Here is a 25876-nt window from a genome sequence, read left to right as displayed (position 1 = left end):
CATGCTCCCTGTGAAACCTTTTAAAAAGGTTATATCTCCATTGATTTTTCTTGTTTACAGCAAGACAATGTAACTTTCAGAACTATCACATCTTACAAATGTAAATAAGATAAGATTTGGATTGTGTGAAGATGACAATGTTAAAAGGAACATGATGCTGTGTTATTGTCGCACCACAGACACAGACTTTTAAAAGGGAGAACGATTTTTGAATGTTTCAATATTTTAAATAAAATTCTTCACACTCTTTCATAAATGATCTCATAACTTGGCGATCGGTTCACCTAGTGGTGATCTCAAGTAACCATGATCAACAATTTAATAATAGAAACGATTGCCCAACCTTAGTACACACCAGCCACCCTGTGGAGTGTTGCATCTTTAAAGACATCACCACCAGCTAACACAAGATGTGTCCTACAGTCAGAGGAAGAAGTTGAGGTAGAGTCGCCAGGGTGTGCCCATCTGGGGAACTAATTATATTAAACTGCTGCTTTCCTGGAGCTTTGCCACATGTTGACGCTGGGAAATACACTACACCTATCCCCCACAACTGTCACTTAGGCCGCAGTGAACAGAGGCCAAGAGCCTAATGCACTGCAACTTACAAAAACAAATGCGAAATGTGCAAATAGACAAAACACAAGGTAATGAAGAAACACTTATAAAGCATTACAAAACATGCTGCAAGTACCGAAACACTCCAATTCAAAAGGCAGAGAGGAGACTACAAACATTGTCAGCATCGCAGCTGAACAGTTCGGAGAGGAGGAGAAGAAGAAAGGATGCAGAACACCATACTTAAGAACCAAAGAGAGGCGAGGATCCACAACATCAGGCAGGAGATGAAAGAGCTGAAGGCACAGTACAAGGAGGCAGGAGAAAAGGAACACATCGGCTTGGCCCAGCTAATGTGCATCCAAAGGAAAAAGATCAGTGTCCTCCTTCGGGCAGAGTGGCATCGGAGACGGCGCTGAGAAAGAGCCCAAAAACGAGCTGCCTATATTGCCAACCCCCCAAGTTCACCAAGGAGTTGCTGGGGCAGAAGCGCAGCGGGAATATGGCCTGCTCGCAGGAGGACATAGACCAGCATCTGGAAAAGACCTACAGTGACCCAGAGAGAGAGAGTAGGAGTTGGGAGTGTGCAACAGCCTGATTGACCCTCCGACACCAGACCTGCAGTTTGACATTTCAGAGCTGCAGTTAGAGGAAGTCAGAGAGGTTGTCTGCAAAGCAAGGGCAAGCTCAGCTCCAGGACCAAGCAGCACCTCGTACAAAGTGTACAAGAACTGTCCCAGGCTCCTGCTGCATCTGTGGAAGATCCTGCAAGTAGGAGGCATTTCAGGCATGCCAGGCTGTCTGGAGCACACTGGTGTAGTGACACAGCTCATAAGGGAGGCCAGAAAGAACAAGGGCAACCTATCAGTGCTTTGGCTCGACCTGCTCCATTCCACACAAGCTGGTGCAACTTACACTGACCAAATTTCACGTCCCTAGCAGAATCAGAGACCACATCGCTGATTACTACAGCAACTTCAGGATGAGGGTCTCTTTGGGAGCAATAACATCAAGGTGGCGATCGGCATCATCACAGGTTGCACTCTTTGTGTCACTGTTCTCCCTAGCCATGAACATGTTCATAAAGTCTGCTGAACCGGAGTGTAGAGGGCCTAGGGTGAAGTCCACTCAACAGCAACTCCCCATCAGGGCATTCATGGATTACAGTCACCACAGAATCTGTCCCAGGCTGCCGTTGGATTCTACAGGAGCTTGAAAAGCTGGTGAAATAAGCTTGGATGCATTTTAAACTAACCAAATCCAGATCTATGGTGCTGAGAAAATGAAAGGTGGAGGACAAGTTCTGGTTCAACATCGCAGACACAACCATCCCAACCATCACAGAAAAGGGGAGCCATGGAGTTATGTGAAGCTAGCTATCTGGACACAAGCTGGGGTCTGATCAGCCCCGGCTGGGTCGCCTGGAGGAGGGTGTATGATCTGTAGAGACCCGAAACACCCAATGATTCCAGGAACAGCACTGAGGATGTGTCCAGAGGCATTAGTAGATGTATTTGCACGAATCAATTCAGTGCTGCTGTGGCACCACACTTGAAAAATTGTATCAGCAATGTGGTATGTTTTTCCTCAGTTTTTCTTGATGAAATTTGAATTTGTAGATGGCCCTCTTTATTTAATCTATTTTGCAATGCTGGCTATCACTGCTATTGTTCCATTATTATTATTTTTTAAAACAAACATGAAATGATGAAATTCAATTCAATTCAATTCACTTTTTATAACAAAACAAAACAAAAAATCTTTCTTTAATAAACTGCCTAAATCACCATTGAGTCAACTGGCAACATCATGTCAAAAATGTACAATCAACACATATAATCATCTGATGAATCAAATCACAAACTAGCTAACAACTGATACCTAATACACCAACAGAATCCAAAGAAAAGATCACTAACTTCCCACTATAACCTGCAAGCATTCAGTGTTATCTTCAATTTTCTTTAACATGGATCCTCTCATTACAGATATCACATCTAATCTTTAATGTATTGTAACAACCTCGTTGATGGTAAGTGACCCTGTGCTCATTGCACTGTCGAGTCGATCTGTCCGTCTCCATGCAATAAAGCATTCTTCATAATTAGCGTGGCCGCTGCAGAATGATCTGGGCATTACTAGTCCTCAGCAACAGCCCCTAAATGGACAGATTTCAACAGATGCCCGCTGGTGTGATCGGCATCATTATATTTTAATTAATCCATTCTTCTCACAGCAACACAGTAATTACAATCTATTTTATGACACGGCATGCTGCGAAAAAAAGGGGATGGAGGAGAGAAACAGAAAGGCAGAGAGAGGGAATGATAGCCAGAAAAAGGAAAATAAGGGAAGAGGAAGGATGGGAAAAAGAAACTACAAAGAGAGGACAGGACAGTAAATTAGAGGCAGGATGAGAAAGAGGAGATGTTAAGGTGAGTGAGACAGAGAGCAGAGGAAAAACATCACAAATGCTATGACTGATTACCGATATGTCATTGCCCGGCTGACATTGTAAAAGCATTGTAAAAGCGTTTATACGATGTCTGGAGGAGCACAGGGCTCACTCTCTCTCTCTCCCTCCCTCCCTCCCTCCCTTCCAGATTCATGCTTCATACAGTCAGAGGGAGAAGCTCCATTTCCTCCAGCCTCTGTCTATATAAATCAGAGCAGGTCCGGACACTCAGACACGCTGTGGGTGTGATAATTACATTAGAGGATTACAATGACACTCCTCCCCGGACAAGATCACCTGTCTCAACTGCCATAAAACAGCTGCTTTTTGTGGTTGAAGCGCTTTATACGAGGAGTGTGTAGGTGTGTGTGCACATTAAAGTGGCGTGAGTGCACATGGCAAATACAGCAGTGAACAAGTGGAAGATGACGACGCCTGTGTGATCCTTCGCGGACTGTTTACTTGAGTAAACTTGTAATAAGTACCACTGCAGTTGCCCTTAATTTAAATTCAATATATTATTTTAAACAGGCAGTTCAAACAGTGGCTCAAAAGGAAAGCTTAAAGGCTCTCAAGGTGGTTTATGCAGATGAAAATGAATGTTATGGTGTTTAATTTACCTGAAATTATCCCACTTAGAGATCATATAGGGATAATTACTGTAATCATACATAATCATACACAACCATACACAGTTAAACTACTCAATCATGAATCTTCCCATATGGGGAAATATCTTTAGGGGGTCTGTGACATGTAACATAAACAAACAGTTAGGCAAATATGTCCACACTTAGCATGCCATGCACCATACAACACTAGTGTAGCATAATTAAAAGCTTTCTAAAGCATTATTAGTATCACCTAATAAGTAGTACACCTGAAGTAGTATCTGAATGTGTTTTTAAGAGGTTATTGATCTGAAATTTGATTTGAAAGAAAAACAGTTCAAAGTCCCAAATAATCAGTTAGTGTAATCCAGTAGCTGATTAATGGTAGGAGTTAGCAAAAAAGACTGAAGCAGCTAACCCCGCAAATTATGGTCTTTTTGGCAGGGAGCAGTCACTTCCTGGAATCTGTGCTGGTTGCCTGGCAGCATCATGGTGGTCAGGAAGTTACTGCTCCTGGCCAAGAAATAGTCTGGCACATTAACACCTGTAAACCCCCAACTTATCATTTTTAAACTTTGGTTTTTGTATCGGATTAAACATACGAGATATGACGAGGATTGTTTCCAATCCTTATGCTAAATTAAGCTAACCTAAACAGCTACTGTAGCCTTATATTTACTGTACATACAAGAGAGTGATATCAATCTTCCCAGCTAAGTAACTCTCGGTCAGTGCTCGAATTATCTTTTTGTCTTTGTCTTATCTTTTTTGGTCTCTCCCTGCACCTTGCACATAGCCTAATAAGGCTATACAATTAAATAGTATATGCACACGGTAGGCCTAGGCTATAACTTGACACACGCACACAACAGACAGACAGACATTTTTACAGAAATGGATTCCTTTTAATTAATTTCAACATATTATTGATTGTAATAGTCCATTTCATTTCAATTTCGCAATACAAAGAAATAGACTAAACGATTTAGTCTGAGTGTCATTCTCAATTTCACAATGAAATAAAACGTAACTCATTAGAACCAGACCACCGTCTCAGATATCCTCAGTGTCAGACACAATAATGCATGTAGTCTTTAACTTCTACACAGGGAACATGCACTAACTGACAGGAATGAATAAAGCCATTGCACAGCCAAATGTTGTAGTCTTATAATGTACACATAGTGATAACAACACCTGGGTGTTGAACCGTGGAAATAAATAGACCAACAATTTTGGAATTTGCACTGCGATATTGTTGGGAAGCCTATTCACTAAATATTCCGCCATCAGAGATTGCATTGTATTGCATTGTAGGTGTTTCAAAATATCTGGGAACTTTTCCGGAGCTCTGAATGGCAGAGGATAGCTACAGATGTATTTATTTAAGATGTATTGGTGGTATTTACCTCAAAAGCACATTAAGCTAAAAGCAACGTGATTTCTTCGGACTTGCGAGTGCTGTCAAATCGATCGTAGCCTATGCGGTTTGCTCACATAGCCTAGTGGTGTGGTGGTGAAGTGCAGTCATGCTGCGTTCATGAGCGTAAGGTAGGCTCAGGTCTACGTCCCGTAGTAGCCTATATTTTATATTTTAATTTAGCGTCTTTAATGGTAAGAGACTGCACATGGATGGATAATGAGCGTTGTTTAAGATTAAATTACAATGCCACATATGGCAGACACCTTCAAATATGAGAGACCCCCTGAGATTTTTGACTTTGTTGCTTTCATGGGAGCCAGTCCTCACTCTATGGGAGCTCGGCTCCCTCTGGCTCCCACGTAATTCGAGCACTGCTCTCGGTAAGAAAGCTAGTAAGTGTATTTCCCAAAATGTCGAACTATGCAAAGAGACAAAATCAAACTTGATTGGCACATGTTGCTTAGATAGCCATAGCAACAAATAATCAAGGGTTTCAGCCAAGCTTGGTAGCTAACTTTCCTTTTAAAGAACAGAACTATCGATACATAAATTGGTGGATTAATAAACCGATCAGTTTGTATGTTAAGTCTCACTTAAAAAGTGGGCAGAATGCTAGGCTTAGACGTAACCCAAATAATAATAGCACATGTTTGTGTTCAAAACTACTGAATGTATCACAGTACCTATGGTGAACATGGTATCCTGCTGCGTTGATGTTCCATCCAGGCTCTTTGGGGTCGGGGATCTTTGCTGTCTTGGCGATCAGATGCTGAACATCCCTCCACGTCAGCTCAGGACTGGGGCAAGAGACATGAAACAGAATATCATCAAACACAACCTTCCATCGGCCCATGTTCTACACCGCATGAAACTACAGAGGAAACACTTCAACTCTGCATGATACTCTGAAAAGAAACAGCAGGGAGCTCAACCTGGGCTTTAGTCTTGTGTAGAAAACTGGAGAACTGTTTTATGGGGCTTACAGCACATTCTATCAGGCACCAATGTAATGCTTATACTGTATTAGTACTAAGGTTTATTGATACATAAACTGCTGCGATGAGACACTGCCATGCTTTTTACAGCTGGTCCTCTAGACATAAAAGCACCTGTTTAAGTCAAGCTTACGGTTTTCATAATGGTGTCACTAAAAAACTGTGAATCCAACAAAGATTATTTGAGACTTTAACAAAAGAGCCTAGAGAGTCGAATGCAGAAAAAGTCTTCTTTTTAATCCTAGGCAGGGGAATTCTAATAGAGCGGACTCAAGTGTCATGTCAAGCAATATACTAATGGAATCCAATTAAGACCTTTAAACTGCGCCGAGAGCTGGAGGATATTAGCTCAGTTTTCTATAACAAAAGACCAAAGGGCCGTCAACGAGGGCTTTTTCAGGATATAAAAAGCATAAAGGAAATTGGGTTTTTCTGCTTTATCCACTCATTATTGTTCCCTAAGAAAATTAGTTGAATGGAGTATAAGAAAACTGCTTGGCCACCCGTTCTGAATAGCCTTTTTCTCTTTCTGAGAAGAAATGCCTCTACTGTTTGCATAACATCTGTACACGGACAGTCGTTTCTCCAGCACAGAAGAACAGAACAAAGGTGATCAAACGTGTGCCACATGGTTTTCCCATATTAAAGGTAGGGCTGGGTATCGCCAATGATTTCCCGAATTGATGCAAATCTGATTCACTAGGTCTCGATTTGATTACATTTCCGGTTCAATTCAATATCAATTAGGTTAGGGAAATTTCAGTTACAATACCAATTTGGCTTGGATATAAACGAGATTCTCAGAGAACTTGTGCTGTAAATTGTACAAGAAAGAAGCAACCCTCAAATACGTTTTTTAGTTAATGTCTGCACAAAGATGTGAAGAAAAGTCACCGCAAACAACTAAATGATAAGTAGTCTCTTCATTATTGTGCTGTTGAGAGTTCTCAGGAAATCTCAGGAAATATCAGGCACACATATACAGTAAACACATGTATTCCATTCACGTATTGGAAAAAAACTAAGCAGAACAAAAGCGAGGAGAGAAGTTTTCATTAGCAGCATAAAACAAAAACCCCGGCAAGCAGCGAGCGCAGGCAGCTAAAACAACATGATAGGAACAATACCAGCAACACTAATAATAGACGGATAGAAAGAAACAAAACACAACGCACAAACAATTATTTTAAGCTTTGATTTCAAAGGCATTGGAGTGTGTGTGTGTGTGTGTGTGTGTGTGTGTGTGTGGGAGGGGGAGGGGGGGGGGATAGGCTTTGTACTTTTGAACTGTTGCTGCTCACTGCATGCATCTGTGTGTATGAGTGTGCGTTGTGTATTATATATTAGCAGCGGAAGTGTGATTCCGTTATGTGCACTCCCCCACCTCCATCATCAGCACCACCAGCACCATCACCCCTCTGGTGGAATCAGAGAAACCCCCGTGGCCCTGGCTGGTTTGCATAAAGCAAACAAAATTAAATTTGCTTTGCTAAATCAAAGCATGTATGGTATTCCAAGCCGCTCTCTCTGGGACAAATTACTTCAAACGGCCTCCTTTGTATCATAACAGAATAAAAAAAAGAATCAGCCCAATCAGCGGCTCTCCAAAACCCTCGACTCGGGAATTAATTATTGAACCGAGGGCTTTTCTCTCTCCTAGCAGTCCGCGACACAGATCTATTTATTTTGGAAAAGTCGTTTTGCTCCTAAAAACACACTGCTGGCTGAGAACCCAGTTTACTGCTATCTCTCCCTCAATGTTTTCACTCCTCTTTGCTGCACAGCCCCTGAAGGGACGTGTGAATAGGTTTAGGCCACCAAATTAATCTGAAAAACCCCACGACCAGCATCCACCATCATGCTGGTTAAACAGAAGTATTGCTTCTGCTGTAATGGACTTAAGATGAACTGAGCTGTTAACTTGTGAGGTTTCTTTCTCATAGAGTTGGCATTTCATCCCTCTGCCCTACCTCTTTGTATCAATGCTAGACCGTGTGTTTTCTCTCTTCCTGTTTATGGAATTTGATATGCAGCCCAAGTAGAAGAATATGTGCTAAAGCAAAGGATTCTTTAAAGTGGCCATATTATGCTCATTTTCAGGTTCATAATTGTAATTTGAGATTGTATCAGAATAGGTTTACATGGTTTAATTTTCAGAAAACACCATATATTTGTTCTACTGCACATTGCTGCAGCTCCTCTTTTCACCCTGTGTTCAGGTCTCTGTTTTAGCTACAGAGTGAGACATCTCAACTTCTGTAACATCTTTGTTGGGAGTCGCACATGCTCAGTAGCTAGCTAAGGACTACATGATCTAGCTAGCTGTTTCTGCAACTTCGGCCTGTACAAGGCAGGATTAGCCGGGAGACTTCTTCTAAACGAGGGCGCACTTCCAACTTTGCGTGGAATACCTACAGAACAGGGACATGGAAGTAGTTCTATACAATTTATTTTGTAGATTAGGGTGAATTCATGTGTGCTGCCATTGAGAACGAGCATGCTAACGGTTAGCCCCCTCGTCTCGGTTAGTGACGTAAGAAGCTGTGCAGATTTTGACCAGCTCACCCAGAGACTGAAGGCAGGACACATTCAGAAACTGTATCTCACTCTAAACAGCATGGATGTTTTTTTTTCAAAGTTTGTATGCGTGTGGAAGCACCAAAGACACAAAATAACACCCAAATCCCAGAAAAGAGATTTTTTTTCATAATATGGGCACTTTAATACAGAGCTCTTCAACAGGGGGTCCAGGGCCCTTAGGGGGTCCTTAGAGTTACTGCAGGGGGGCCACCAACGTTTTGGTTATTTTAAAAACAAATTTCAAAAATGTAAATATTATTAACAGATATAAATCAGCCTTTTTGTGAAAAAAAACAACACACATTGATGACAGGCTCACTGGCCTATAGGTAAGGAAAGGTATCCATCCACAGATACAGTCCATACTAAGGATTCACTGTGCCACATGTGTTTTTAACATTAAAACATGATTTATAAAATCATACCAACAATTATTTAATTGCTTAGTATTCTATGCACTAAAAAGGTATGTATAAAGGCTTTAGGTCGGCCACATGTTACTGTAGGTCCAGTTTAATATGTAACTTTATTTTATACAATATGTTGTAGGGGGGTCCGGCCTAAAAAACGTTGAAGACCCCTGCTTTAAGACGATTTCCAGAGTTAATTGTTTCTATTTACTGTAGCAATCCCTCTAATTATTTATGACCAGGATCAGGCCTGTTCATGTCATTTTAATACATGTATTGGACTTCAATAGCTCCTATGTTTTTCAGCAAGATTTCTGCATATATCCATATGCAAACCTACGTCCTTGCAATTGCTAACTATCGTGAATGGTTACCAAAGGTGAACTCAATGTGAAAGATTTGCACTTCCACTCTGCTACCAAATCCACTGACCACATAGATTCCATTAAAATGAATTGATTTCCATCCAAAACTGGACTTTTTAAAATCCTTGTCGTCCCAGTCCTTAAACTGAAATGTATCTTAGAAAACACTGGACAGATTTCTTCCTTTCTTCCCGACAGTTGACTCACAAAACCTGAAGTAATAAAACACTGACAAAGGACAAACATTCAACTCATGGGTGCAAGAAATAACACTACAACACTTTGAACCTCGGAAGGATCGACAGTAACAGAAGGAATAGAACTGACATCACTGTTACAAAGACAATACAACTAAAACATGTTGTCCAGCACACCCATGAACACAACTGGGCTGCAGCTCACAGGAGATTGGGACAGAGTGCAACAATAAATGAGCCTCCTCCAGACTCTCACAGCGCTCATCCCCTCGCCAAGGCCCACAAAGCAGCACAGCAGCCGTCACAGTGAGCACACAACTGTTTACAAATCCCCAGTTAATAGGATCAGGCCTCATTGACTGAGCCGCTCCGATGTGTCTGATGTAATCTATTAGCTGTATGATAGTCAGTGTCTCAGTCCAATCGATAACCCTGGGCCTTCATATTGCTCCACTGTGGACTGTTACTCCTCTTTAGTGCTGCTTAGAATGCAGGCTTAGTGACTATAAAGTGTGTGTGTGTGTGTGTGTGTGTGTGTGTGTGTGTGTGTGTGTGTGTGTGTGTGTGTGTGTGTGTGTGTGTGTATGTGTGTGTGTGTGTAGAGATTTGTTGTTGTTATTCCATCTACTTGTGTGTCAGATCATGCACTTGTGAATTTCTGAGTTTTAATGTTGAAGTGTGTGTGTGTTTGTATGTGTGAGTCGGTCCTATCAGCAGCAGTTGCTAGTTGCTAGTTTAGTTGACAAAAGATGACTTTAAGCCGGGTACAGGGTACAGCGAGCTGCCGGTCGTTTCAAAAGATATTACAGTTAAAGCTTTAGTGCGTGACTTTTTGATATTAATGAACGTCCATTCCATTCAAGCCATTGTCAAATGAGTTGCTACAAAGCTAATCAGCTCCACACAACTCTCTCTGGATTTCTCAGCATGACTATGTTCAGAAGACTGTGTCGTCCGGCGACTTACGAACGCAGAAAATCGAGCGAAGATAATTACCGCTTATAAAGAGTCCGTCATGTTTTTTTAATCCCGTTTCCTCCTTGGTTACAAGCAACTGTGTGGAGTAGGGGTGGGGGTGGTGCGCGATCACAGAAGGCTTGTATCATGTGGACGCGTCGATAGTGTTGTTGTCATTACTTAGCATTCCTCATGGGGGAGACAGAAATTATGCACTATAGCTTTAAGTTAGCCGACAAAAAGTGAGCGGGATGCGGCGACGACAGTTAAGTTTAGCTACCAAAATGACTAGTTAAGTTTGGGAAAAAGGTCGTGGTTTGGATCAAAACACTCCCGAGGAACGAACACGCGTTTCCTGTGTGAAAGTCTTTGGTTTTCACCGGAAAGCAAACTCCGCTTCCTGGCTTGTGTATGCAAATGTGTATGCAAAGTACTGTATTATGTACGGCAGTTTGTATATGTGCAATGTTAATCATAAAACATACCTACTGTAGCTGGCAGATGTTAATGCTGTAACACTTTAATGCATGAATGCATGTGGGAATTGCGTGTGTCTGTGTTGTATAATTATGCTGACATTTGTAATATCCACGCACCTATACACGGGTGTATTGCTGTACAATGGTGCATATGTGTGTATTAATGCGGCGGCTTTAGAGTACATGGCATGTCTGGAAGTGCATGTTCGTGCATCCATGAGTGTGCGCTGTGTTTGTGTGTGTCGGAGTGTGTCTGTAGCTGGTGTAACTGGGTTTCCAATTAAGTTGAACCACAGGCCGGATCAATGCTAGTCCTCTGTGTGCAGGAATGAGCAGCCCTGGGCCCTCAGAGCATGCCCACAAATAATTTATCACTCACACTAGGCCCAGGCAGAGAGGAGGAGGAGGAGACAGTGAGTGCAAGGACAAAGTGTCCAGCCCAGGGGAAAGAACGCACAAGATGGGCAATGGAGGGGACACAAAGATGGAGGGGTGAAGAAAGAGAGGGAGAGATCAGGACTCAGAGGGAAACACTGTCAGCTCACGATCATTTAGAAGCATCACACTCACATTTCTTTCTGGTAAACAACCATCGAAAATGAAATTCTTCAGGGAGCACAAGCCACATAACTCTTTTGAATACAATAGTAAAAAAAAAAAAAGATGAGAATCAGTCAGTTTTTTTCCAGTAATTGCCTTTTGCAAATCAGATACCATCCAGTCAATGTCATCTCCTTCTGTTCTGTTCATTAGATAACATTTTTATTTCATTATTCATCAATACTATTTCAAATTGATTTTAATGAAACATTTGGATTGAATAACACAATTTATTTTACTTACAGTTTTTACCGTAAGAATCAGAGTTTTACTGGACCATTATAAGTAGTATAGTATATACATAGATGGAGCCAATAATATTTGTAGGGATTCATCCGTTGGATCCAACAAGTCAAAATGAAACGACAAAAAATATGTTGTTTGTAACCGCCCTTTAGAATGACACACAGAAGCGTTTTCTGAGATGATGCACCCATTGGCAGGACGGCATTATTTGTCAGTGCCTTCCTGAAACCGTTACAAATCACTACTGTAAAATGTTTTATGAAGTGACAAAGCTATGTTTAAAGTTTGTGTAATGTTGTTAGGGTTAGGTTTGGGGTTAGGGTTGGTTTGGTTTGGGTAAAAATTACGACTTTATTAAGGTAAGGGTACCGTCGAAGTCACGGTTACAATAGTCTTACATTGCCAGACCTTCCTCCACAGCGCTGTGGAGGAGGGTCTGGCTAGTACAAACAGCATTCTGGGATGGGAGGAAAACGTGCTCTGGTTTATTGACATTTCTTTAAACCAATCACAATCGTCTTGGGCGGTGCTAAGCGCCGGACGGAGCCACATTACCTCTGCTAAATAGCCTCAGGAAGGAACTTGTTTTGGTGGAACATGTGTACGTTCAAAAGTTGTTTTAGTCGTGCAACAGAAAACTCAGATTGGACAGATAGTCTAGCTAGCTGTCTGGATTTACCCTGCAGAGATCTGAGGAGCAGTTAACCATAGTCCTCAGACATCCACCAGAGTTTAGAACGCCAACACAAAGAAAGAGGAAGGGGACGGACATCCGGCCGCAGTGAATGACATCTGGCAGAATTTCTGGCGGCACTGGAGCAATCCCGGAAGTGGAATGTTGTGGATATAATAATAATAATAATAATAATAATAATAATACATTTTATTTAAAGGCGCCTTTCTCGGCACTCAAGGACACCATACAGGGATACATAAGACATTTAAAAGCAGCAAAAAAAAAAAAAAAAATAAAATAAAAATAAAACAACAATAGAAACAACAGAAAGAGGCAGAGCAATTATAGTGTGTATGTGTGTGTGTGTGTGTGTGTGTGTGTGTGTGTGTGTGTGTGTGTGTGTCTGTTTGTATGATGGACAGTTTGGATCTGTACATTATGAATGTATTTAATGTGTGTATATTTATGTGTGTGTGTGTGTGTGTGTGTGTGTGTGTGTGTGTGTGTGTGTGTGTGTGTGTGTGTGTGTGTGACCAACCAGCTTCTTTTGAAATACTCTGATGATTCTGTGTTACTGTCTTCGCCAGTGGTGGAAGAAGTATTCAGATCCTTTACTTAAGTAAAAGTACTAATGCGTCGTGTTATGAATACTGTAATCACACAATTTCATAAACCTTCTAAACAATACAAATAAAATGTGTACAAGCCTAAAAAGCATGATGTATGAGTGTCTTCACTTACAGTTAAGAAGTGTTTAGTTATTGTAGTTACGGCCTCACGTTAGCTTAGGCTACACATATTTTAATTAGTTTGACACTGCGAGGTTTATAGTTTACATTTTGGAAAAAGAGTGCTGGTATCAGATCAGTACCTTAAGTTTGGGTCGGAGATATCGGGGGAGAGAAAACTGATTTAGTTCATGTTTGAATATTTGTAATTTGGTGGCTTGAAAAAGTCCATTTAAACATGGAGACTAGCATCAAAAAAGAGCCAACATCAACTTCAACTCAAACATCAGTAATAGTCTACACTCCATCATGTATTAGGACATATTTGCAGCCACAAGAGATTGATGCATTTGCATTCCCCCAAATGCTTGCTTTCCTGAAGCTCAGCATGTCCGATTTTCTTGTTCATCTATTTTTTATTTTACCAGAAACTGAAGGAGATGTAACAGTCAAGCTCGTTAGTCAGCAGGATATAATGTGTTAGTACAAGACAAGCAGCAGTTTAAACCCCACTGCCTCATCCCAGGAAGCACATCTTCTGCTTGGACACTTTGTGTTAAAATCTTCTGCTGAGCCACACCGCAGCTTTAGTTGAAAGGCAGAGAAACTAACACACAGGTGGATATACAGTTACAGAGGAGCACAGAAACACCCCCATGTAGAGACAAACACACACAGTAGAAGCAAAAGCACATGCACACACACACACACACACATTTTCATAAGACGGCATATCACCCACTGTGTCGTAACTGCACAAAAACACATGTAGATGGACAGAACACCAACTGCTGCACAACTATCCACACACGCGCACACACACACACACACACACACACACACACACACACACCCTGTGGAGTGTCAGAGTCCAATGTTCTCTCCGTCTCTGTCCTTAGTCTCTGTCCTTACTTTGTCTCTATTAATCTCACAGTAGCGAGGCATGGGCTGGTAAGACGTTCCACATCGCTCTGTAATCTTCTCTTAATGTGCTGCACTCTAAGCCTAAGTGAACCCATTTGGAGTGACTGTGAGCAGACTGAGATTCCTCCCATGTTATCTCAACAAGTGTTACTAATGGCTTTATCAATTAGGCCAAGTCCAATAACTGCATGCCTGCAATCTCCTTTAAATACACTCCACCAGCGTAGCCCTGATTCCTCTGGTTAATGAGTACATGTGTACACAAGCACCCGTGTGTGTGTGTGTGTTTGTGTGTGCGTGTGTGTGTCTGTTTGTATGATGGGTAGTTTGGATCTGTACATTATGAATGTATTTAATGTGTGTATATTTATGTGTGTGCGTGTGTGTGCGCGCGTTTGTGTGACCAACCAGCTTCTTTTGAAATACTACTGATGTTTCTGTGTTATCGTCCTCGCCAGCGGTGGAAGAAGTATTCAGATCCTTTACTTAAGTAAAAGTACTAATGTGTTGTGTTATGAATACTGTAATCACACAATTTCATAAACTGTCTACGGCCTCACGTTAGCTTAGGCTACACATATTTAAATTAGTTTGACACTGCGAGGTTTATAGATTTTACATTTTGGAAAAAGAGTGCTGGTATCAGATCAGTACCCTGATTCTGGGTCGGAGATATCGGGGGAGAGAAAATTGATTCAGTTCATGTTTGAATATTTGTAATTTGGTGGCTTGAAAAAGTCCATTTAAACATACATCAATATTTGTAATATCTGTACTGACAGCTCGCTCTGCGCTGGAGGTTTCAGGTTTCTTTGCTGGCTATTGCGTATGAGACAGCGATTGTTTTTTTTAGATTAGAGACGTACCTAGTCAAGCTTGCCTGGAATACGTTTGAGTCTCAGATTTCAGTGAAGGGCACAGACATCTCCCCCCTGCCCTAAATATGTAATTATAACAGTTTTTTTGTTAGAGGATTGGGTTAGGTATAGCAAATTATAACAAAGCAGAAAACGTCAACAGAAAGCTGTTGAATCATACATTACACAGGTGCTACATTAGCTAATGTAAAAAAGGCATGCTCGAAAATGCCAAAGATCGTTTCACAGTTATGTTAATATCAGTATCATCACATATAAGTCATATATAGCCAATGTTCTTTTGTGCGAGGTCATGCAAGCCAGTGACCTTCAATGCATTTCAAATCAAAGACATCAGCGCAGGAGAAGCCCTCACTGAGGACGAGTGTGTGTGTGTGTGTGTGTGTGTGTGTGTGTGTGTGTGTGTGTGTGTGTGTGTGTGTGTGTGTGTGTGTGTGTACGTGTGTGTGTACGTCTGGCACGCATGTGTTTGAGTTAAGAACAATTAGAGCGAGTGGATTCACTTTTCCGTGTACTCTCTCTCCATTGAAATCACTGGCTGATTACTCCTTAACTCCCTACAGAGAACGTTTTACACATTATTTCTCTTATTCAATTCAATGGACACAGGCAGAAAGAGAGAAAGTGGGAGGAGGGAAGTAAATCAATGATTATAGAACTGTGTGTACAGATGCACTACATGACTTTTATGCTGTTGATAGCCCCAAGCTGAAATTGTCATATTCTGTAGATAACTTAAAGGGGCAGTGCGTAGGATTTAAGAAAGAAGAAAGAAAAGACAAAAAAGGGTACTAAACAACAGTTGGTGACATTAAAGAACGGCTTGTTTATTGCTAAGGCCATATGGTCAAAATTAAATGATTTAATAATAATGTATAACAATAACAATAACTTATTTCACTAGTAAATTGCTGTTGAACGACAAAAACAACCACCAGATGGGAAAAGGACATTTACAATAACTTCAAATGCACCATGAGGTTGTAGTTTACCAGTTTCATTGAACGCACCATCTGTGTTTTTTTTCCGACTGCAGCTGCAGATTGTTACATCAGGTGTTGAATCCTCTACAGTAAAACACAGTCACACTTTACACCGTGTAGCGTTAGCTGTCAGCATTGTAACCGTGTTTAATCCAGCTACTAGCTAGCGATAGGCTAACGTTAGCTGCTGTCGAGTGTAGTGTTAACTAGCTAGCGGTAGGCTAACGTTAGCTGCTGTTGAGTGTAGTGTTGACTAGCTAGCAGTAGGCTAACGTTAGCTGCTGTTGAGTATAGTGTTAACTAGCTAGCGGTAGGCTAACGTTAGCTGCTGTTGAGTGTAGTGTTAACTAGCTAGCGGTAGGCTAACGTTAGCTGCTGTCGAGTATAGTGTTAACTAGCTAGCGGTAGGCTAACGTTAGCTGCTGTTGAGTATAGTGTTAACTAGCGTCACATGCAGCAGTGTTTGTGTTGCCTGTATCGTCTGTTTCAGAGCATCAGAGAGAAGAGCAGACATATCAGTGGCACCAGATATCGGTAGCCAGGGTTGGCAGGAAGAAGATTTTTACAAGTAAATGTTCCAGTTAATGATCCAGGCAGCACATTCTCGTCTCCCTCCTTCATTTTACAGTCCAATGGTGGCTAGAATGGCTCCGGGTCAAACCTCAATATGGAATAGATTAATCTGCGTTATTTTTTTTAACGCATTATTTTTTCTCAGATTAATTAATCGAAATTAACGCCTTATTTTGACAGCCCTAAAAAAAACACGAGAGCTAGTAAATACAACTCAGTGATTACAACTTCTCGAATCGGTCACTGCAACTTTGCATGTGCTCTCTTGCATCACAAATTGCTGCGCGCTTTGACCTTTGCAACACTTCTTGCGATAAAAAAACAAATCAAATTTTGTAGCTGTAGGACATACTGTAGGCTGTGGAGCTCTGAGCGAGCAGAGAAGGGCTGCTATCGCCACAAGAGGGTTCATTTAGTGTAGCATGGAAGCTTGGCAGGCAGATTTGCTACTTTATTATGCGAAAAAAGCACATGTGAAGTTGCAGTGACTGATTCAAGAAGTTATAACTGACTTGTCATTATAATGCAAACTGGACTCAAAAAAATGAATATGAGTAAAATGTGGGTAGCTGTATTTTTGTATTTATGTAAACATCAATTTAAACATTTGTGAAAAATGTTTCTGTGACCTAAGAACATGGGTGTGTGAATATTTTCTCTGTGTGAAAATTTCAATGTACAAGTTCAGATTTTTTCCAAAGTATCGTGTTTTTTCTTTTTCTTTCTGAACTTCAAATTCAGCTCACATGTGTGTGTGAAAATTTTAACATTAGAGTTCAGATTTTTGCTTTGGAGTGCCTCGATTTTCACCCACCACAAGATGCAATTTTGAAATCTCAACATTTCTAAAAGAGAGAGAAAGAGAGAGAGAGGGAGAGAGAGAGAGAGGGAGGAGTGGGGGTGAGAGCAGAACTGCTTGTTGACCTGCATAGAAAACTGTGCTTCTGGTGTGATCAGCCAGGCTACTGCTTGAGCAAAAATTAACATTGTGGCGTATCGCGGTGCATGTCACCTCCTATCTGAACCCTGCAGGCCACCGTAGGTTCTCTTATTGTCAACAAGCGGAGGGGTATTCAGTCCGTTGCAATCTGAAACCTCACCTCTAGATGCCACTAAATCCCAAACTGCTCCTTTAATACTTGTGTATGTATATATATATATATATATATATATATATATATATATATATATATATATATATATATAAAACTTTATTTTGGCAGTTTTGTGTGTGACTGTACAAAGCAAAACCACCCTCACCTTTATGAGTTCCACATATAAACCACTGCTTTATAAAGTTCATTTGTCATATTTTTTACATTGATATAAGAATTGAGAGGCCATACAATCAAATCCATTTCCAACCTGTATTGACAAAGAAGAGTCATTTTACTTTGGATAATATAAGTGGCCCATTATCACTCACAGCATGGAGCACTAGAGCCAGAGAGGATGACTTCTGATATCTCCTGTAAATAGATAGGGTTTTTACTGCTACTGTGTGATTGAATGAAAGGCCCAAAATAGTTCACCTGATCACAGCACATGGTGAGTGGGGTTTAGGAGGAGACCATCCACCTCTCCAGGTAAGCCAAAATAAACTAAGCAGGTGTAAAAATCCCAGAACGTGAGGTGGAATCACAGTAAAATCAATAGTTCAGCTCCCTCCGAGCAAATGGATAGAGTGGATGAATGAATGAATGAAAGAAACATAAAGTGACAGAGAGGCTGACACGGTGATAGAGTGAGCAAACAAACAGTCAGAGACAGACTGACAAACGGGACGAGCGAAGAATTGATTTACCCTGATGGCTTGTTGGACAGGCGTCAAGACGGATGGATGGAGACAAATGGAATCACAGACAGACGGGCCAACACTGTCAGCGAGACAGACAGTGACACTCTGACACTGTCAGGGCAGCAAAACACTGAAGGGTATCCTGATAACATAGACGACTACACTGTACGCCCATTTAGGCTCTCTGCCATTTTATATCAGCATCGTATCCTGCAATATCAACCGTTCCCAGCAGAAAACCATGATATCATATCACATCAGGAATGACAAATATGATTCTTTTTCAAGCAATTCCATAAACATCTAGTAAATGCATTTTTCCAATTTGCTCACATTTGTTGATGAATTAACCCTCCTAGGGTCAAATTTGATATTAAATCAGACATTTTGGGTTTCTTTCAACCTAATTTCCCAAAAAAACAACACGGATAGTTCCATTCAACGCTCTTCGCACATGAAATGAAGGATCAGTTCACTACAATTTTATAGCATTTGAAAAAAACAACTGATATGGTTTTAAAACAGTATCCTGACTAAACTCCAACATAAATTCCCCTGATGTTAACTATTAGTCATAATTGCAGCATTTTAACTCAAACGTTAGATAGGTTTCATATAAATGAAGTTTATTGACTATTAGTTTCCCAAAAAAGTGTAAAACGTGTAAATAATAATAACTGGGTAATAAGTTGGTTTTACTGGTGAAAAAAAAGCACAGAAAAAAAGTGTACATTTTTGACCCGGGAGGACAACAAGTCGGCAGGAAGACAACACAAGAGTTAACAAAGATAACACAAGAGATTGCAAGAAAAGTTTGAGCATTTTTAATTAGACACAGAAAAGCTGAAGAGTGTAGTTGCATGAAGAGAAAATCGAGGTGGAGATAATCGTGTGATTGACAGAGGGATTACATCGGTAATCCCAAAGATATTTATTAAATGTACCCTCATGTCTGTACTGTTACTGTATATACATTTGTTTCAGTGCTTGTGGATGCTATATATGAGGCAGGTTGTTTCTGATGAATGGGATCAGAGGGGGAGGTGGGGGTGGGGGGGACTCTAGGTTTGCATAAGGGAAGGAGAGAATGGCAGAATATATGAGCGAGTGTGTTTGTGTGAAATGTGGGGAGAAAGAGCGAGACACAGAATGAGCAAGTGTGAGAAACAGAGAAAGAGAGAGAGAGAGAAAGACCCAGAAAGATATACAGACAGAGGGAGAGAAACCCGGCTCCATAAAGACGTGAGCAGAATGCTGCCGGATCTGAGCGAGAGGGAGGTGATATATAGTTTAGTCAGTAGCAGCGGGTCACGACAAAGCCTTTAACAGTAATGTCCTGGGAGTCGCCTCGCCCAGGGGACCCGCGCTCCATTTTACAGCCAAGCGACTGAGACTGTGACGCAGTGGCATGACAGCTGGAGCAGTAAAGCCAGCCTCTAGTACCATCCATAACATGAATGAGGCGTAGACGCCGCTGATACCGCCACAAAACACCCGGCCCGAGGCCACACCGACAGCTGGCGAGTGGAGAGGGATGAAGAAAAAAAAAAAGAAGGGGGCTCGGGAAATGGTAGGAAGTTGCAGACGAGACAAAGGAGGGAGAGAAGAAGCAAAAAAAGGAGCAAGGAGACATATTTGCAGATTCAGACAGACACAGAAAGAAAGCGGTGGGATCTGAAGATGATCCACATCAAAGGAGGGACTAAGAAAACAAACAGAGAGAAGGGGAAATGGGGAGGAGAGACGAGGTACAGCTCAGAGGCGCAAGGTGCAGAATTTTAATGGAAGAATTCTTTCAACAGTCTCTTTTAGTGTCTCTCTTTTAATTATTACTATATTACCTGGCAAGTCAATTGACAGAAAAAGAATCTTCAATAATTTAATTGAGCAATTGTCATGTCAGTCATGACAAAATAATAAAGCATTGTCTCTCTCTCTCTCTCTCTCTCTCTCTCTCTCTCTCTCTCTGTCTCTCTGTCTCACAGGCGGCGTCACTGACTAATATGTCCGTAGAAATGTTACTATTTTGCGCATAAAATAAGTGCGCACACAAAATTACAGACACATTCACGACACGTGTCAATTTTGTTCTTACCACCGTGCGTATGTAAGTGAATCAGAATCATTCTAGTCTTGCATTGCCAGATGTTTCTCCCCAGCACTGTGTCAGCGGTGCAGTATGGTCCACTGCCTATGTATTCTGGGATAGGGGGGAAATGCTCTGGCTTGTTTGTATTTCTTTAAACCAATCACAACTGTCCTGAGCGGCGCTAAGCCTACATAGCGGAGATAGCGAGAGCGGAGGAACATCTGCCACGTGGGAGATGCGTTGGATGTCAGGCTTTATCTCAACAATGTACATCCATTATGGCTACATTTACACTGCTACGTTTTGGTTTTTAAGCAGAGTGTTGAGCCAAAAGCGATTTTCGTGCACACGTGTTTTTTAGCTCCGGTAGAAGAACTAAACTCCGTTTAAACTGTAACGCCCAAACCGCATCTCTCATCAACATTCTCGTATACTGGGCATGAACAGGAGGTAGCATGTATAGACCCTTTGCACGTGACGTCACGCTCTACTCGCGCGAATTATGAACGCCATGACGGACGGCGGAAGAGCTATGCTGTAGACGGACGGCAAGCCAAACGCGTACGTGTTCGTTTGTGTTCTCACATACACAATCTGCAGAGTAATCCTCACCAACACAAGCATGTGTATGTATTGCCTTTCTGTTTTAAATGACTGATAAATAATAATACAATTATCCTCAACCAGCTAGCTGCCGTGCTAACCAGCTGTTCCTACAAACAGCTCTACCCGATGATGACCCACATAACTATCATCGGTTATTCACTGACCTACATATCCCAAAAAGAAAGCGGTTCCCTTGATCATTTAACTTAACACACATACAAAAAATATTGGTTAAATTAAAGATGCCATGGCACGGAAACTAGCTTCAAAAAGGCCAAAAAAACCGAGTTAAATGCGGGTCTGCGGAGCTCCTACCCCAGCTAGCCGACCAGCTAGCTGCCAGCTTTGGCCTGCTCGCTAGCTGCTGCCCATCGCGTCGTAATATCCACCGGTCATAATATCCACCGGTCATAATATCCACCGGTCAAATCTATAATATAATAGGCTACAGCGAATATAATCACATATAAGAAGATGGCTAGATGTTACAATTATGTGTGGTTACTACTGATCATATACACTCCGTGATTTACTGCATGGATTAACGTGTGATAGACAATTAATGACTGCACTTCCCAGAGCTGGGATGCGTTCAGGCATCCATTAGAAAGAACTGGTAAGACTTTTAAACGCTTTGAGATCAGCACCAGTGTATGGGGATATCCCGTTTACCACATAGTGGTACAGATCGTGTGGACTGAAGTCGGGCAGACTCGGCGATTTAATGAGGTCCGTGAAAACGGAGGGAGGAAGAAGGTAAGGGTCGGTATCCAATCCTGCGATCTCCAACTTCTCCAAATACTGCTCTTTGTGAGCACCTACCAGATGCCCTACCTCGACCGATAACAGCACGACAACTTGTTGTTCAATAGAAGAAGCCATAAAGAAGAAGATAGTATTATTATTACAGTTTATTTAGTGTTATTTATTTTAAACTGATTGAAACTAATGAAACTTTCCGCTCGTCTACTACACTGTTTAGCTTGTGCTTCCGGTGATTCTGCTGTCCGTCATGGTGTCGTCACGTGGTCGTGGTCATGTGTTTGCAAAGGGTCTATACTGGTAGTTGCCATGGTAACAATAGTAGCTTAGTCTCAGAGACCGAGATGTCACGACCCAATCAGGCGGTGAAACATTGGCATCAATGTTGGTGTTGCCAATGGTCTCCGTTTGCGACCGTTGAGATTGCAGCACATCCCCGCAGATTCCAAACCAAAACAGGTCAGAAGTGTTTTCAACTGTCTCCAAACTGCCACACACCCATTTCTCCATATACGGAAATTAGATCGGGCCGCATTTTTCTGTCCGAGCCCGACCTCCGTCCGACAGAGCAGTAACTGAGCACGGCCCGAGCCAGTTAAAATCTCATTTTTTTTCTCATACTAATGACACATGTACGTTTGTAGGAAGGCATTCAGAAATGTCAACAGATGAGCGCATCAGCGCACACGGGGCAACAAGCGCACGTTAACACAGGCGCGTACCTAAATAATAAGCTTTTTTAAATTTAAAATGTTCAATGCCTTATGTGACCGAGCCCGACCCGAACACGAACAGCATTTCTAAATATCTGTCCGAACCCAGCCCGTCGGGTCTGTCGGGTCCCGTCAGGCTTGGTTTGGGTATCCATCCTCTAAAGGAAATACGTTTGCCTGGAGGCGGTGAAGTTGTTGTGAGAGACAAGCATGGCCCCCAATTTAGAAAAGCAAAAGACTTTCACGACTGAAGGAATTTAAACAACAGTGTCTAGGGTGGAAGCCAGAAAAGGCACACTTTTCCGAAATGTTTCCTTGGGAGTGACGATGGTAAAAAAAAAAAAAGAAGGCTTGAGCTGCAAAAACTGATGCGGTGATGTAGTGTCCCCTTAAATACGGACTGTGGCTCAGGTAGAAAAGAAATGGGTTGATATTAAAGTTGATGAAGAAGAAAAAATAGGAAATGGTGGAGGACAATGACAACCTGATCTGTCAGCCCATTATAAAAGACTCGCCACAGTTATATAACAAACATCCAGAAGTGGATTATTTCTAAGAAAAGAGGGTAAAAGTGATGACATCCAGCAAGGCCTTCCACCCAGAGGTCATGTATGTCATATATTTTATTGTATTGATATTTGCAATTGCCTGTGCTTGTTGTAATTAACGAGAACAGGGATACTCAGGTTTTATATTGAAGTTGAATATTTTTACAATGACAATAATCAATGAGGATTTAAGAGCGACAATTTCATAGTTATTTATTAGATTTGGCCAAGGCATTAGTAAATGAATGGTTTTAAATAGTGTTGTCTATTAAAGCCTTTTTTAATGAATGTGGTTTTAACATGCTATGCTAAATATGAAACAGGGTTGGGGACTGAAGCCCCTCAGACAGTAAGCAAACACATTGCCGAAGTGTCCTTGAGCAACACAGTGAGTCCCTACAAAAATCAATAGGGGATCACATTCATTGTTGTAGCATTGTGTAGTATGACACTCACTTTACTTCTAATGCAAGAGCCAGAATCCCTGCAGCGATCGGCGCTGCACTGGATGTTCCTGGAAAGTGTGTTACACAGCCATCATCGATGTTGGTCACAGTGACCTAGAGAGACAACCAAACCAAATATGTTACAAGATACAGCTATGTAGATGTCATATCAGTTCATAGAGTAAATCGATGGGTGCATGTGAGCTGAAATGAATGAAATGATGAAATGGATTTCTGTGGGAGGTTGTTGGAAAAAGAATGCAGCTTTGCAGAAAATCCAGCCGGTGGAGTTCCCACACTGTAGCAGCCACTAGTGCTGGGATGATATGTTTTTGTCCCGGTTTGATTCTTTCACGATACATGGGCACCGATTCAATTTGTATTGCGATTTTCATTTATTGCGATTCTAGAGGTATTGCGATTCGATAGTATTGAGTATTGCGATTTTCTTTTTCTTCTCTAACAAAAACTAAAGTTGAATAATACACTTCTAGGGACAATATATCATGAGACATTTCTAAAAACTAATTGTTTTCTAAGAAGAATGCACATCACATGTCAGTCAGTCAGTCAGACATTTATTTCATTTGTACAGAAGTACATAGCATGGATTTTCTGTATTTGGTCTGTTTTGCTGGCAGCGGTACCTTATTACACTATTTAGGTGAAAGGTAAAATATTTAGGTGAATCATTGGTAAAAATTTGAAAATAACAATAATATTAATTCTGGGGAAAAGAATCAATTTTAAAAATCGTCACAAATAAAAATCACGATACATCGATAGATTGATTTTTTTTCTCCCACGCCTAGCAGCTACTGTATTAGACATTATAAGACGTCAACACAGCTTTACAGTGATGATAATTTAAAAAAAAAATGTGTGTCTAGTCTGACCACCTGCTAATGTGAGGCTGAAAAGAGCAGGCATCCAAGCAGACAAAGGTGATATCACATGGATAAAATTGGCCTGTTTCTGTTTCTGTAGCCCTGGAGTTGGCACTGCGTTTCTTCCTAGCTTTTCACTGTTACCTCCGCCATCAACACCTAGGCTTCTTCCTCTCCCTTTTCTCAGCCACTACAGCCATGCTTTACCTCCAATTAACACTCGTTTGCTTCTGTGTGTGCGTGTGCGTGCGTGCATGTGTGTGTCTGCGCCCAGCAGTCACCTAGGTCATTTGGCAGGCCTCTAAAAATATCACACCAGTCGCTGCTCTTTAACAGGCTTCTCACAGCTCACAGGAGCCAAAGAGCAGGGCTGCTTGCGCACACACACGCACACACACACACACACACACACACACACACACACACACACACACACACACACACACACATATATATGCACTCATTAATGATAAACACTGTTGTTAGATCTGTGAGGTGGTACATGCACACTAACCAGAGGTAGTGGGCCTCCCATGCCGGCCCCTGTCAGAGTGACGGCCATCACACCGGGGCAAGGCTCGCCGAAGAAGGTGGGCTTCCCTGTTTGAGAGACAGCGCCGATGGCAATGGTGTAGATGGAGTTAACATAACCGTCGGCACCGCAGTGGTCACGCTGCATTCCACCATTACCTGCCGCCCACACAAAGACGCTGCCCTTCCCACCTCGGCCCTGATAACACAAACAGAGGCACGTCAACGTGAGAGAGCGGGTGAAAAGATGAATTGCATAAAGAATGTTTCCATCTAGCGGTCAGCAGAGCATGTCAAATATCACATATGAAAATATACAGTATATCACACTGTGTATATTTACATAGGGCTCAATCACAGGGAGGAAAAATAGGTTTCCTTAGTGTAGAAAAAAAAGCCACAATTCAAAGAAAAATATATTTTTTTAAAGTCGCTAATGTTGGGCAAGTTATCTTTTTGATATGCTATGATATATTTTAGATATGCTGAAATCTGTTAGTTTCAGCATCATATGGATGACAAAGAATGTAAGCGCACTGCTTTTTCATACTCAAGCACATATTACACAAATCAAACCTGAAACTAAAAGTTAACTAAAGCTATAAAGCACATATCGCAAAAGCTGAAAACCAAAAAAAAATGTCAGGAGTCCGATTTGGAATACACTTAAACATGGACGGATAATAAGACGGGCCCCTGGGCTCAGACACGTAAAAGATGACTTTTGACGTTCAATTGAGAAACCATAATAACTGTCATTCAAACCGTCACTGTCACTTCATGAGGGGCGGTGGGACCCTTTGAACCATTGGCCCCTGTGCCAGTGAACAGTATGTCTGCACAGTATGTCTACTAATC

The 25876-nt window shown here is 41.5% G+C and overlaps 1 protein-coding gene across 1 annotated transcript in view; it reads right to left on the bottom strand.

The window, feature by feature from the left end:
* Positions 1–25876, bottom strand: part of LOC116066554 (proprotein convertase subtilisin/kexin type 4-like) — a 238799-nt gene that overhangs the window by 69973 nt on the left and 142950 nt on the right. Inside the window, 3 exon segments of the mRNA XM_031322680.2 lie at positions 5731–5844; positions 23611–23714; positions 25002–25217. Coding sequence (XP_031178540.1) covers positions 5731–5844; positions 23611–23714; positions 25002–25217 — 434 coding nt within the window.

The sequence above is a fragment of the Sander lucioperca genome, chromosome 10, assembly GCF_008315115.2.
Source record: "Sander lucioperca isolate FBNREF2018 chromosome 10, SLUC_FBN_1.2, whole genome shotgun sequence".
NCBI classification, from domain to species: domain Eukaryota; kingdom Metazoa; phylum Chordata; class Actinopteri; order Perciformes; family Percidae; genus Sander; species Sander lucioperca.
The sequence above is the reverse complement of the archived record's forward strand: the minus strand, read 5'-3'. Positions and strand labels throughout refer to the sequence as shown.